Source organism: Neodiprion virginianus, chromosome 7 (genome assembly GCF_021901495.1).
Source record: "Neodiprion virginianus isolate iyNeoVirg1 chromosome 7, iyNeoVirg1.1, whole genome shotgun sequence".
In the NCBI taxonomy this organism is placed as follows: Eukaryota; Metazoa; Arthropoda; class Insecta; order Hymenoptera; family Diprionidae; genus Neodiprion; species Neodiprion virginianus.
The window spans coordinates 22463444-22477814 of record NC_060883.1 but is presented as its reverse complement, the minus strand read 5'-3'; the positions used below and the strand labels follow the sequence as shown (position 1 = coordinate 22477814).

The window sequence follows — 14371 nt, the reverse complement described above, 5'->3', positions numbered from 1 at the left end:
AATCCGTTACTACGTTTTCGCCTTTTATATTTTCATTATTTCTTGATAGCTTTATTATTTCTTTTTTCTTTCGATTTCACGTTTTCATGTTTAGAGAATCACGTACAATCTTTTTCAGATGGACTTTTTTGTCTGTGTATGTTTATGTACCTATGTAAGCAATTTTTTTGTCCGACGATGTCTCGACAACGATTTAACGGATTTCAATGACTTTTTGTCTCCATCGACGCGGTTTTTCCAAACTTAAAGCTTTGACCGGTTCGATACTTTTTCAATTATTTAAATAACAAAATTCCGAAAAATACTATACACAAGATGATATTTTGAGAATGGATGAATGGATTTGAATGAAAATTGGTACCGTTAGATTTTTTGCAAATTCGAAGCATCGGATAGGCTGGGAAAAAAAAACTAAAAACATTTGAATTTTTATTAAATTTTTTTCTCGTTCGATCCCGCAGTGTTACGCATTCGAAATTTTCTTCCATTTCATTATATACGTATTCTATTCTCCTTTGATCGTCGTTCTAATTTCACTTTTGTATTCTATGTTTCAGGTATGGAATATATTTCTAATCGAAGGTGATGACGATGATGATTGTGACGATGCTTACCGTTCTACTTTAAAATGTTTTAATAAAAAACGTGAGTTTTTACCTCATAACCTCGTATGTTTATTTATTTAATAATCTTTTTTACTCTTCCATTCTATTCGTTTTTTTTTTTTTTATCGCATACCTGATTACAGACTTTCGTCGATTCTCCGCGAAACTGTCCAAATCGCTGGTACGTCGTTTCTTAACATAAACGAAATATCAACTATAAACGACGACAATGAAAGCCGTAAAAAAATAGGCGTTTCTTCTTTCGTATTACAGGTTCCGAGACCAACTATTATTAACTTCTCAGCGTGCATTATCGACAATGAAACCCGTTATTCATATCGCTGTAGCTGATAAGCCTCAATTAGCATTCGTTCGGCATTCCTTATCGTACCAATTTCGCTTGTAGTCTTCACTTATTTCGTTGATAAAAAACCGCGCTATCATTACCCGTTCATTTGCATATTTATCGCTTGCTAAGTGCACAAGAATTGACCCATATAATGAATATTATACTTTAAATCGAAAATAAAACAGTATACCCGATATTGTTTATCGCAGTAAATTATAACAAAAAAAAAACAATAATAATAACAAAACGTTATCTCGCCGTTTTCATTCTTCAGTAACAGCTGCAAATCGAATCAAAAAGCTTTCAGGTCACCTATACATATATAAACCTCGTGTTAACCGCGAATGCGCGTTATCTGGTATTTTATGTATAATCCCAATCATATTACGTCAATTTTTATCCAGTGCTGGTATTATCGTACGTTGCGTAATAAAATCTTTTTCTTTTATTTACTTCATTTTATTTGATTTCTTTTTTTTTTACGCGCGCTCGTTGCGTCCATGCAAATATTGATCGCTAGTGTAGAAACGAACTCGCGTTTATCTCGTCATATCTCGTCATTATAGATATTCAATGTTTGTTTTTTTTTTTTTTTAGGCATGATTTTCATTCAATTACATTCTACGAAAGTGATTCGAGCGAAGATACAGCGGTTGAATTATCACATCTATTTACAGAAACGTTAATCTAACTAATTACATAGAAGTGACGTCTGAGCGTTCCGCTCAAATGCGTTTTATTACAATACACGTATAAACTGATTTACGCGTCACGGACTTCGCGTCTTACGTTTCACAAGATGAAACGCTACGCTCAATTTGTACGCAGATATTATTAGTCGTTATATCTTGGCGCCGTGTGTCAGAGACCGCGTTATCTTACCACGTGCTAATTCTTCCGTTACTATCGCCTAAGCACCGCTTTACGTCGTATATAGTCGATTACTCCCTAACTGTGAGACAGGGCAATTACTCGCAACTTGTAGATTATAGGTATACAAGCGAATAAGAGTGAGAGAGAGAGAGAGGAGAGAGAAACACTCTCGTTATCGAACGGTGAGACATTTATTCAAACTTAATGTATTTGCATAATTCGTCCGAGTATTAAATCGACGAGTTATTAACAAATCGGGTGTCCGCAGCATTGCGGAAACGGTTTGCTGTTGTCCTGATTAACTCTTCCTTTCGGCCCATCCGGTCCGCACAAGATCTGAGGACACCTGGAGCAAAAAATAACAATTATAGAATAAGAGATAAATCGCGTTTTTTTTTATTTCTACAGGTTTCTTGACCCATCGTTTTACTCACCGACGATCCGAAGTTCCCTGACAATTTTTACTTCCTGCGAAAGTATCTGTAAAACAGAAGACAAAAAATATTGCAATTACAAATCGATACGTCGACAGTTTGACGTTATCGAGGAGTTATAATTAAACTGCTCTAGATGGTGGTTACCGGTCAGGGAATGGTCAAAGATTTAAGAATAAAAATATTTCTCAATTAGTCAACGATTTAATGACGATAAAATGCAAAAGAATCAAGCTTTTCCCATGAGAAAAAATCCAAGAACAGTTTTTTTTTTGTTTTCATGTCACGTGCTTGTTTTGATAAAAAAAACTAATGGATTTTGACTAACAATTTATTCGCCAGTTTTAATTTTAATTGAGGAAAAATTATAATTTGCTCGTGAAAAGTCGGGGAAGAGTTTTTTCGGATAATTTTTGAGTTGAAAGAGATCTAGCGAAAAGTATCGGATATATCTGCCTCTGTGTGTTTTTATACTCACGTTGAGCTTCGACTTCGGAGTAGATTGCGAAGAGCGCCAAGACGGCGAAAAGAACGGTGGCGAACAGCTTCATAACGATAGTTCTTTGCGGTAGGTTTGAGTCGTTGCAACTGCACTTCTGCTTCTGCTTTACTAACAGCTTTCCGAACCCGTATTTATACCCGGCGACAATCGCGAACTTATCTTCGTCTCGCAATATTAGCACAGTCAATTGCAACTATGCATCGGTGTGCGTCTCGTAAAGTTACGGTGTTCGCGTATACATACGAGTTGAAAATACCGTGTGTCAGTCAGTCAGTTCAGTCGGGGATTCACTATCTTTCCTCGATTCTTAATGCGATTCAGAAAACAAGCTTGTTACGTCGTATGTTTTATACGTGCCTTCCATGTTCGTTGCAAGTATATTTATTGCTGACGTATTCGCGCAGACTAGTTTTTTAATAAGTTTGAAACCACGTTGTACTAATTAGTGTTTGTAATAGACAGATATTTTACTATTTACATAAGCGGAATGGGTTTTCGAGGATTCGATTTTTAACGAGTATATGAATTTAACAGGAAATTTCATGGAAAATGTATAAAGTATATAATACGTGACGCGTTTTTGCTCTGGATAATTGATGCCGACCTGATATTAGTTCGGATCTAACTGGCCCTAGATTTTTTCAAACACGTGGCATGCGGGCCCCGTTGAAGGACGCAAAGAGGCAAGATGGAGGGTAATTTTCGTTCCTATTTGTTCGCATATTTCTGGGGGATCCGAGACACTCTCGTCTTCTTTCCATAAAGAGTCTTCAATCATCGTTCCTGCAATTTTCTACCCAGCTCGTCGATGACTGCGGATTGCTCTTTCTCTAAACATCGCAAGTCGACGATACACGGTTCTCTGCTCTTTCTCGAGTCACTCGCTGCTTCCGCCATCCAGACGTCGAAACCAGAAGCCCTTGGGCCCTCCAAGGCGCCAGTGGGCCCGAAGACGAACGTCTACAGCAATCAACAGCAATGTATTGTTATCAAACTTTGACCAAGCGATCATGTATTTTTCTTACGTTTCCTGATAAAAATTTTTTCACTTTCCATTTGTTTCTTTCTTTTTCTCTCTCTCTCTCTCTCTCTTTCTCTCTCTTATCTCGGCGCGTCTGTCTTGTCTTTTCCACCCCGACGTTTAAGTGAAAACAGCGAAGAGGCGCTGGTTAAGAAACCTGAACACCCGGCAGCGAGGTACTTATACTACACCTTTGCACAACGACTGGGGGGGATGGAAATTGCACGATTTCTCGAGGTTTTACCCTGCAAGCCTGCAGGGACAACGTTTAACGCAAAGTCGCTAACAAGGTAGACCTGTACGTATAACGCAGACAGTTACGCCCTGAACCACCTTTCGCGGTTTCGCATGACGGGAAGGGCGAAAGAGGAGAGCCTCGGTCACAGTTAGCCTTAACGATAATTACCCCCGGCACCCAGAGCGGTACCTACAACGTTTAGATCCTACCCCCGGATAGGCGAGCCGTGATAACCATGGACTGCGGTAACGGCATTCGGCTATTTATCATGCATACTCGCGCGTGTTCGCCTAAGCGCAAATTGATAGCGGGTAAAATTCGATGGCGAAAATCGATCGCTCTCTGTAGGGAGGGAGAAAAAAAAAATAAATAAATAAAAAACAACAACCGACACTTCCACCCTTCTCTCGAAAACTCGTTTTTTTTTTTCTTTTTTTTTTAGAAACGTCCCTTCTCTCGCCATTCTATTGAAAAGACCGCGTAGCGCAGGAAGCGGGAATCCAGTTCCGGTTTGTCGCTGCAATGTTACAGGCAAAACGCGTCGTCGCTCTCGCTCGTTTTCCCCCTTCTTTCATCCAGCCTCCCCCTTCTGTGTTCCCTCTCTTTTTGCCCCCCTCTTCCCTCGATCCTCTCTCTCTCTCTCTCTCTCTGACTTCACGTCGCACCGTGAAACGAAGCACACACGCACTGAGCCAGGCAGGGTGTATGAAACATTGACCAACACTAGCAGACACGTGGCGTCGGTGAACAATTCACACAGGCATTCGCACACTCGTATGCCAGCCTCAAGTAACGGACGGGCGAAGGTCTCTTTGCACAGACGAGGCTCGCCTCCGTAACTCCTCTAGCCGGCAACCTCGTCGGCGAAGAGTGTAGAGGTAGGACCCGGTGCTCGCCTTCCACGGGCACCAAGAGAACACAGTACCACCGACTATCCGCGACGCTGCGCTACGCGGTCCGTCTCGTCTCCTTTTCTCATGGTGCGTCGTTTCGTTCGGGCGATGTGTGTATTCCATTCTCGATTCAGTACTTACCAGTCATCCGTAATCCTCGATTAGTCGCGATAGGAGACGGATGAACGTTGTCGCGGTTGTTGTGTGTTGGTGCAGCGTACTTTTTAAGGAAGGCTGAATTTGTCGTACGAAATGCGTAGGTGAAAAGTGTACCCGTGTTCTTGACGGTGAGAGAAGAGAGAAGAGAGAAGAGAGAAGAGAGAAGAGAGTTTTCTTTAAAACGTCGTCGTACTCTCGGTGAATTTTCACGTCAAATTAAATCCGACGCTCTCTTTCAGGATATACAACGTCCGCGATTTTCAAGTGTCGCCGTCGCGAGTTTACCAGTGAGAGACTAGAAGTGCCAGTTTTCAGGCCCAGTGCACCCGGTACCAGTTTTCCAGTTCACGATGCGTCGAGTGCAGTTTTCATGTCGCGAGAAAAATTTCCCGCCAAAATTATTTAGCTCAGCTTTACGCTGAGTTGGTGATGTGATAAATAAGTTGCGACGTGTCAGGATCAACGTTTCTCCGTACGCGTGTGATGTGAAAATAATCAATTTCATTAAAAAAAAAAAGAAATAAAAAGAAAACGTAACCGTACGTGATGCCAGATTTTTCAGAAAAGTCAAAGGTTTGTGTATATACGAAACGTCGAAAAGTTATACCTGTGCCGAGAATGACACGAGGCCAATTGTATACACGTAACGTAATATTATTCCCGAGGACTATCTGTTATACATATATCTATTATTTTACGCTCAATTTCTCTTCTCGGTCACAGGTATACAGTATACGTGACCATGTGTGCGTTTGTTGCCCACGTGGTTTCCCCCTGGCGTGAAGTGAATGAAGGTGAACGTATTTATACGTGAGCTAACATGCAACGCGATAATAACCGGTACACTGTTCCATAGGAGAAAGAGAAACACGACGATTTAACAACGAGTTCTTGTCTTTTTTGCAATGTCGTTCCGCTCACGATTAGCGGTAGTTCTTCTCAGTTTGTATCAATGTTTACCATTATATTTCATGTATATTCAAATGTTACGCACTGTAAATCTCAGCCCACGTTTGACACATCCGTTAAAAAGAAAAATTGAATCGACGAATGAATAAATAAATAGATGAAGATTAGAAACGGCCAAGTGCAGCTGCGATTCTCCGTATCGGGTAAGAGGGTTTCAGAAACTCTTACGCAAACTTGCGTAGGCTGACTTGTTCCACTAATAGAATAAAAACCTACAAACTCTCAAGGACTCTCATTCGGGATCCGTAGCTTAGCGAAAAGACTCCAGCTTCCCCCAATTGGTTTCAGCTCAGAACTGAAAGAACAATCGTTAACACTACTATTAGACCTATTCTTCTACTTTTTCTTCTTCTTCTTCGACCTACTGAAATTTTCTAATCAAGAATCTCTCGATCCCTAGAACGTTGGGCAACGGTTTGATACTGGCAGGTCATTAATTGATGAAGCCAAACTTCATTAACGATACACAGTTTACGTCACTCTGTTGGAGCATGCGTGCACGTGTGTATATGTGCGTGTGGGTGCGGTGGGTTACAACAACTCGGTAGTAAACAACTCAACATTGCCATACAGTGTCTCCCAGTAAGGCAGCGAGCCTCTCAATATCCACTGTTAGCCAGAGAAGGAGTGGCATCAGGGTCAGTCCTGAGCGCATTCAACCGCGTTTCCTTCCTCTGGGATGTCGTAACTGGCGCAAACGCCGAACCTGAATCGAAGCGACAAACATCCCTGCACCATTTCGCAGTTACGTAAACTATGAATTTATAAGTTTAGACATTCGGCCAAGACTCGTTCCGGAATTGGAGCATCCGTACACGCTCTGTCCTCAAGATTAGAAAAAAAGGTCGAAGGATTCGTTAATCGATCAATAAGTCCAAGTACCGGCGCAACCGTGGTTGTTTACACTTCAGCTTCCGATACAACGTAGCGCCTGCGGCACTTTGAGGCAAAACAACTTTTCCTCTCGAACAGCCATGCTAAACGATGTGGTCGTCAACGCGATATGATCATCATTACCTGCACCAAGCACGTTGGTTATTATACGGCCAGCGAACTCCTCTGATCGGCTAATTCAAGCGAGTCTAATTATCGACTGGGTGGATGAGGGAGGCTCGATGCATCCGACGTCGGCATCGCGGTTCGAACGTACGCAGCAGACGGAATTGTTTCCCTCAATTGTTAACCTCTTTTCTTCCAATTTCGTTGCTGTCTCTCCGACACGTGCGACTCTCGCATTGTCCTCCACGGTGTAATGACGCCTCGTTAACAAACAGCCTCCCTTTCATCTTCACGCCGCGCTTCTCCGGGGTTAAACCAGACACGTTATGCTGAAAAAGGTTCTTGTTTTCGCCGTTGCTTCTGACTAAAATCCAGCCGACATGGTTCGAAGTCGATAGGATTTGGCTACGATTGCAAAGAGAATTCTCACCGACGATGAGATATTGGCAATTGTCGAAGGAGATATAATACATGTACCTTGTGTATATGAATTATTCATTCGTGATGGAGAAATAAAACGAGCCCATGCTCCCTTACATTTTTTTTGTTTTTTTTTCTTCTTGGCTAACCCTATTTTTCTTTCTTGTTTTGTCGTCGAACGATGGCCTGGAGCACCAGCCAGGACCCTCGAGGACTACATTTGCATCCTTCGAAGGTTCCTTTACCTCGGAGATTGCGTCGGTACTTCGGGGTCAAGCTACTTCGATGTATCTCGTATTTTAAACCCTCGTACCCACCGTGTAGTAATTCAAGTACCTAGACGAGTGAATATGTAAAATGAAACGGAGCGAATGTATGTGTAATAAATATCTCGAAACAGTTGAAATGTGAAGAACTCAATAACGCGATTAATTCGGCACATGTGTAGGTTTTCATTAGTTTTTCATCCCTGGTTGCTTTAGAGAAAAAGTAGAGCTGAAGAATTCGTCTTAAATTTGCATAAACGTGATTCTTTAACTTTATGTTAGTGAATAAAACAGCAGCGTAAAAAACTCGGGTCACCGTTTGCTGGATAGAGTGAATAACCGATCCCGAGTTACGGAATTCTTTTATCCTCCGAAGTGTAGGTATCTTCGCTGCGAGTTAGCCTCGACGTTTCAACTGCGGGAGTAAAAAAAAGGAAGAAAAAGTAAAGTTGTTTGACAAAGAGCCGTATACTCTGTATTTTTAACTCTCAAAAACCGAGTGGTTACCCTGCAATCGCCGACGGTAATAATCCCATGAGAAATCACAGCTTGTCAACTTTTACTCGCCGGTCCGCTGCGCCGACCCTGAGTGGCTACGTCAGATCCGTTAACCAAACGAATTCGTAATGCCTTTTGCAATTGGATACAGAGCCCAGCCTCCGAAGCAGGGCTTGGATTGTCCGCGGTACTTTACCAGCTGTAACAACATTCTACAACAAATAACCACGATTTCCGTCTATAAATGTAGGTACATACGTATATTCACATTTTCACGCTACGGCGAATCGGTCTCGTTCTCTTTAGCACCGCTGAAGGTATAAACAACCGTTTTGAATAGGCGACAGGAAACTTTGACGCATGTGGCGATCGCAACGCTGGTTTGTATAATTATATTCAGTCTGTTCTATTATGGCAAAATAAGGCCAATAGTCGATAGAGTATCGTTGAGTTGAATATGACAATGATGTTGTCACTCTCATTGTTGCAGGTGTGTAGAAAATAGACAATGACGAAACAGCTATCGAAGAATCTGGCTTTGGAGTAACCGCACAGACATTGAATCTCATCCAATCGTAGGATGTTCCAAATTAACGCATCTAGGTCACGGTCCGTGCCTTTCGGACCATTCGCAGTGTTGCCTACGTCATTTCGGCTTTTCCGTTATCCGTTTTCACTCTGCGGTTTCGAGTTTCCAGTTCACGGTTCCCGACACACTTCGACGTGTTCGCGTCTCTAGACCATGCCCAAGCATTGTCTTTTAACCCTATTGCTTGAAAGTCATTGCGTCACGCGAACTTTCGCGTTAGCATGCCTTCGACGCGCGTTGCGTTACATTTTACGTGCGTGTGTGCGACGGAATCGCGTCGGTTGCTCCTGCGGGAGAACAAGTTGCGTATCAACCTGTGTGGCAGACTCCCTGTCCAGAGACACGCGAGCCATTGTTACTAAACTAAGGGATTTCACGATTTATTGCCTCGATTCGTTCCTGCGAGTTCCGCCCACCCGGATGCTGCTCGCGGCGCTGAAACTGCGTCGCACTTCCGCTTCGGATTCATTCGTCGTTTGACTCTGGTCTCAGAACAGGAATAATTGAGAATATTTTAGTCTGACTTACTTTTTCACGGGTTTTCCGCGTTCCTGAGAGTCGTATTAGTCTGGAACGGAACATACGTATCGATTGTTGAATTTTAAATTTTTTACTCGAAAAAGTAAGGCTAACTCGTTTGGAATTTTCGTGAAAATTTGGACAATTTTGTATGATACTGGAAAAAAATCTTTGTTCAACTATAACGACGTAATTTTGCGAGCGTAAACGATTGTGCGCGGTCCGGATACGCTAGAAGCAACGAATCGACAGTTACAACCAAAAAATATGAAACTTACTTAGTATTTTTTCAGAACTTCGTCCTGTGCTGTTCTACATGTCTATTTTGCAATTCTGAAGAAACGATCAGCCTTCACAAATCACAAGAACAGCAAGGTTCAACCTATGAACAACAGACAGAAAATCACGTTCTCTATACATGAAGTTTTCAACGGAATTTTGACGAAGTGGGGCAGTGAAAGCACATATTCATGGCTCAAAGTTTCAATTTATTTATTATGCCCTTATTCTAGTACAAGTGTTCGGGTGTCAGTGTGTTGTAATTTGATAAACTGACAAATAGATTTATAGTGGAAAACAAGGAGGGATGCTCGGATGTGATTGATAGTTGCATAAAAAGTCTGATTATTGAATGAAAGAAATAGTGTTCAGTATGAATTGTCTTGAGCAGGAAATGAAAGATAGTACGGTGGAAAGTTGTTATCATATTTAACATATGTAGCTTAAGATTCAGTCTGTGTACAGGTGCGACAACACCTTTGCAGTATATGATATATGATGCATGATATTTCATTGTCACTAATTTTTGTAACCAAAACCAAAATAATTACAAAAATCTCTTTAACCGCATTTCCTTTGAATTTCCTGAACTCTCAACCGTTAGCTGTTCCAGATCTATTTTTGCACTCGGTAGGGTCCAATAAGTCATCGTACAGATCATTTCACAGGGAAGACATTTTTCAATCAACGATAAGTGAGGCTAACCCATTTCAAGTTTGCGTGAAAAGTTGACCATCTTCAGTAATGCAGGGATGAGGTCTCCGATGCACTACTTCTCTCCTGTTGATCCCACGCTCTTTCAGCTACATTTTCTGAGTTCCTGTGGGTCCAATTAGTCAGGATAGGGTCAAACGAAACGAATCTGAGACGAAAAATTTTTGGTCGAAAAATGAAGAAAAAGTAAGGCTAACCCCTTTGCATTTTTGGCGAAAATTTTCGCGATTTTGAAAAGTGCTGGAATGAATTAATTGTGGCACTATTCCGACGTAATTTTGCGGGTGAAATCGATTGGGCGCAGTCCCAATACGCTGCGATCAACGCATCAAAAGTTAGAGCCAAAAAACGAGAACCTGTGTTTTCGACATTTTTCAGCAGGTGCTTTTTCCTTCGTAACTTCTCTCCTGTTGATCCCACGCTCTTTCCGCTGCGTTTCCTGAGTTCCTGGGGGTCCAATTAGTCAGGTGAGAGTCATACGAAACGAATCTGAGACGAAAAATTTTTGGTCGAAAAATGAAGAAAAAGTAAGGCATTTTTGGCGAAAATTTTCGCGATTTTGAAAAGTGCTGGAATAAATTAATTGTGGCACTATTCCGACGTAATTTTGCGAGAGAAATCGATTGGGCGCAGTCCCAATACGCTGCGATCAACGCATCAAAAGTTAGAGCCAAAAAACGAGAACCTGTGTTTTCGACATTTTTCAGCAGGTGCTTTTTTCTTCGTTACTTCTCTCCTGTTGATCCCACGCTCTTTCCGCTGCGTTTCCTGAGTTCCTGGGGGTCCAATTAGTCAGGTGAGAGTCATACGAAACGAATCTGAGACGAAAAATTTTTGGTCGAAAAATGAAGAAAAAGTAAGGCATTTTTGGCGAAAATTTTCGCGATTTTGAAAAGTGCTGGAATAAATTAATTGTGGCACTATTCCGACGTAATTTTGCGAGAGAAATCGATTGGGCGCAGTCCCAATACGCTGCGATCAACGCATCAAAAGTTAGAGCCAAAAAACGAGAACCTGTGTTTTCGACATTTTTCAGCAGGTGCTTTTTTCTTCGTTACTTCTCTCCTGTTGATCCCACGCTCTTTCCGCTGCGTTTCCTGAGTTCCTGGGGGTCCAATTAGTCAGGTGAGAGTCATACGAAACGAATCTGAGACGAAAAATTTTTGGTCGAAAAATGAAGAAAAAGTAAGGCATTTTTGGCGAAAATTTTCGCGATTTTGAAAAGTGCTGGAATAAATTAATTGTGGCACTATTCCGACGTAATTTTGCGAGAGAAATCGATTGGGCGCAGTCCCAATACGCTGCGATCAACGCATCAAAAGTTAGAGCCAAAAAACGAGAACCTGTGTTTTCGACATTTTTCAGCAGGTGCTTTTTCCTTCGTAACTTCTCTCCTGTTGATCCCACGCTCTTTCCGCTGCGTTTCCTGAGTTCCTGGGGGTCCAATTAGTCAGGTGAGAGTCATACGAAACGAATCTGAGACGAAAAATTTTTGGTCAAAAAATGAAGAAAAAGTAAGGCATTTTTGGCGAAAATTTTCGCGATTTTGAAAAGTGCTGGAATAAATTAATTGTGGCACTATTCCGACGTAATTTTGCGAGAGAAATCGATTGGGCGCAGTCCCAATACGCTGCGATCAACGCATCAAAAGTTAGAGCCAAAAAACGAGAACCTGTGTTTTCGACATTTTTCAGCAGGTGCTTTTTTCTTCGTAACTTCTCTCCTGTTGATCCCACGCTCTTTCCGCTGCGTTTCCTGAGTTCCTGGGGGTCCAATTAGTCAGGTGAGAGTCATACGAAACGAATCTGAGACGAAAAATTTTTGGTCGAAAAATGAAGAAAAAGTAAGGCATTTTTGGCGAAAATTTTCGCGATTTTGAAAAGTGCTGGAATAAATTAATTGTGGCACTATTCCGACGTAATTTTGCGAGAGAAATCGATTGGGCGCAGTCCCAATACGCTGCGATCAACGCATCAAAAGTTAGAGCCAAAAAACGAGAACCTGTGTTTTCGACATTTTTCAGCAGGTGCTTTTTCCTTCGTAACTTCTCTCCTGTTGATCCCACGCTCTTTCCGCTGCGTTTCCTGAGTTCCTGGGGGTCCAATTAGTCAGGTGAGAGTCATACGAAACGAATCTGAGACGAAAAATTTTTGGTCGAAAAATGAAGAAAAAGTAAGGCTAACCCCTTTGCATTTTTGGCGAAAATTTTCGCGATTTTGAAAAGTGCTGGAATAAATTAATTGTGGCACTATTCCGACGTAATTTTGCGAGCGAAGTCGATTGGGCGCAGTCCCAATACGCTGCGATCAACGCATCAAAAGTTAGAGCCTAAAAACGAGAACCTGTGTTTTCGACATTTTTCAGCAGGTGCTTTTTCCTTCGTAACTTCTCTCCTGTTGATCCCACGCTCTTTCCGCTGCGTTTCCTGAGTTCCTGGGGGTCCGATTAGTCAGGTGAGAGTCATACGAAACGAATCTGAGACGAAAAATTTTTGGTCGAAAAATGAAGAAAAAGTAAGGCCCCTTTGCATTTTTGGCGAAAATTTTCGCGATTTTGAAAAGTGCTGGAATAAATTAATTGTGGCACTATTCCGACGTAATTTTGCGAGAGAAATCGATTGGGCGCAGTCCCAATACGCTGCGATCAACGCATCATAAGTTAGAGCCAAAAAACGAGAACCTGTGTTTTCGACATTTTTCAGCAGGTGCTTTTTCCTTCGTAACTTCTCTCCTGTTGATCCCACGCTCTTCCCGCTGCGTTTCCTGAGTTCCTGGGGGTCCAATTAGTCAGGTGAGAGTCATACGAAACGAATCTGAGACGAAAAATTTTTGGTCGAAAAATGAAGAAAAAGTAAGGCTAACCCCTTTGCATTTTTGGCGAAAATTTTCGCGATTTTGAAAAGTGCTGGAATAAATTAATTGTGGCACTATTCCGACGTAACGTTGCGAGAGAAATCGATTGGGCGCAGGCCCAATACGCTGCGATCAACGCATCATAAGTTAGAGCCAAAAAACGAGAACCTGTGTTTTCGACATTTTTCAGCAGGTGCTTTTTCCTTCGTAACTTCTCTCCTGTTGATCCCACGCTCTTTCCGCTGCGTTTCCTGAGTTCCCGGAGGTCTAATTAGTCAGGTGAGAGTCATACGAAACGAATCTGAGACGAAACATTTTTGGTCGAAAAATGAAGAAAAAGTAAGGCTAACCCCTTTGCATTTTTGGCGAAAATTTTCGCGATTTTGAAAAGTGCTGGAATAATTTAATTGTGGCACTATTCCGACGTAATTTTGCGAGTGAAATCGATTGGGCGCAGTCACAATACGCTGCGATCAACGCATCAAAAGTTAGAGCCAAAAAACGAGAACCTGTGTTTTCGACATTTTTCAGCAGGTGCTTTTTCCTTCGTAACTTCTCTCCTGTTGATCCCACGCTCTTTCCGCTGCGTTTCCTGAGTTCCTGGGGGTCCAATTAGTCAGGTGAGAGTCATACGAAACGAATCTGAGACGAAAAATTTTTGGTCGAAAAATGAAGAAAAAGTAAGGCTAACCCCTTTGCATTTTTGGCGAAAATTTTCGCGATTTTGAAAAGTGCTGGAATAAATTAATTGTGGCACTATTCCGACGTAGTTTTGCGAGAGAAATCGATTGGGCGCAGTCCCAATACGCTGCGATCAACGCATCAAAAGTTAGAGCCAAAAAACGAGAACCTGTGTTTTCGACATTTTTCAGCAGGTGCTTTTTCCTTCGTAACTTCTCTCCTGTTGATCCCACGCTCTTTCCGCTGCGTTTCCTGAGTTCCTGGGGGTCCAATTAGTCAGGTGAGAGTCATACGAAACGAATCTGAGACGAAAAATTTTTGGTCGAAAAATGAAGAAAAAGTAAGGCTAACCCCTTTGCATTTTTGGCGAAAATTTTCGCGATTTTGAAAAGTGCTGGAATAAATTAATTGTGGCACTATTCCGACGTAATTTTGCGAGAGAAATCGATTGGGCGCAGTCCCAATACGCTGCGATCAACGCATCATAAGTTAGAGCCAAAAAACGAGAACC

General features: G+C 41.9%; 2 protein-coding genes and 1 long non-coding RNA gene across 13 annotated transcripts in view; 2 read left to right on the top strand and 1 right to left on the bottom strand.

The window, feature by feature from the left end:
* LOC124309544 (sialidase-like) overlaps positions 1-9822 on the top strand; it is a 44679-nt gene extending 34857 nt beyond the window's left edge. The window contains exons 2-4 of one of the 2 annotated variants that reach the window (XM_046773245.1): positions 558-645; positions 749-786; positions 879-1376. In XM_046773245.1, the coding sequence (XP_046629201.1) occupies positions 558-645; positions 749-786; positions 879-956 (204 nt within the window). In that variant the 3' untranslated portion in view covers positions 957-1376. Of the gene's footprint in view, positions 1-557; positions 646-748; positions 787-878; positions 1377-9627 lie in introns of those variants that run through there. The other variant, XM_046773246.1, reaches the window with a different exon arrangement.
* LOC124309536 (dystrophin, isoforms A/C/F/G/H-like) overlaps positions 1-14371 on the top strand; it is a 306902-nt gene that overhangs the window by 194388 nt on the left and 98143 nt on the right. The gene's annotated exons all lie outside the window — the stretch shown is intronic.
* Positions 2000-2896, bottom strand: LOC124309560 (uncharacterized). Its single transcript, XR_006909249.1, has 3 exons — positions 2740-2896; positions 2262-2307; positions 2000-2173 (listed from the first exon to the last, which is right to left on the bottom strand). It is a non-coding gene; the product is annotated as an uncharacterized LOC124309560 (long non-coding RNA).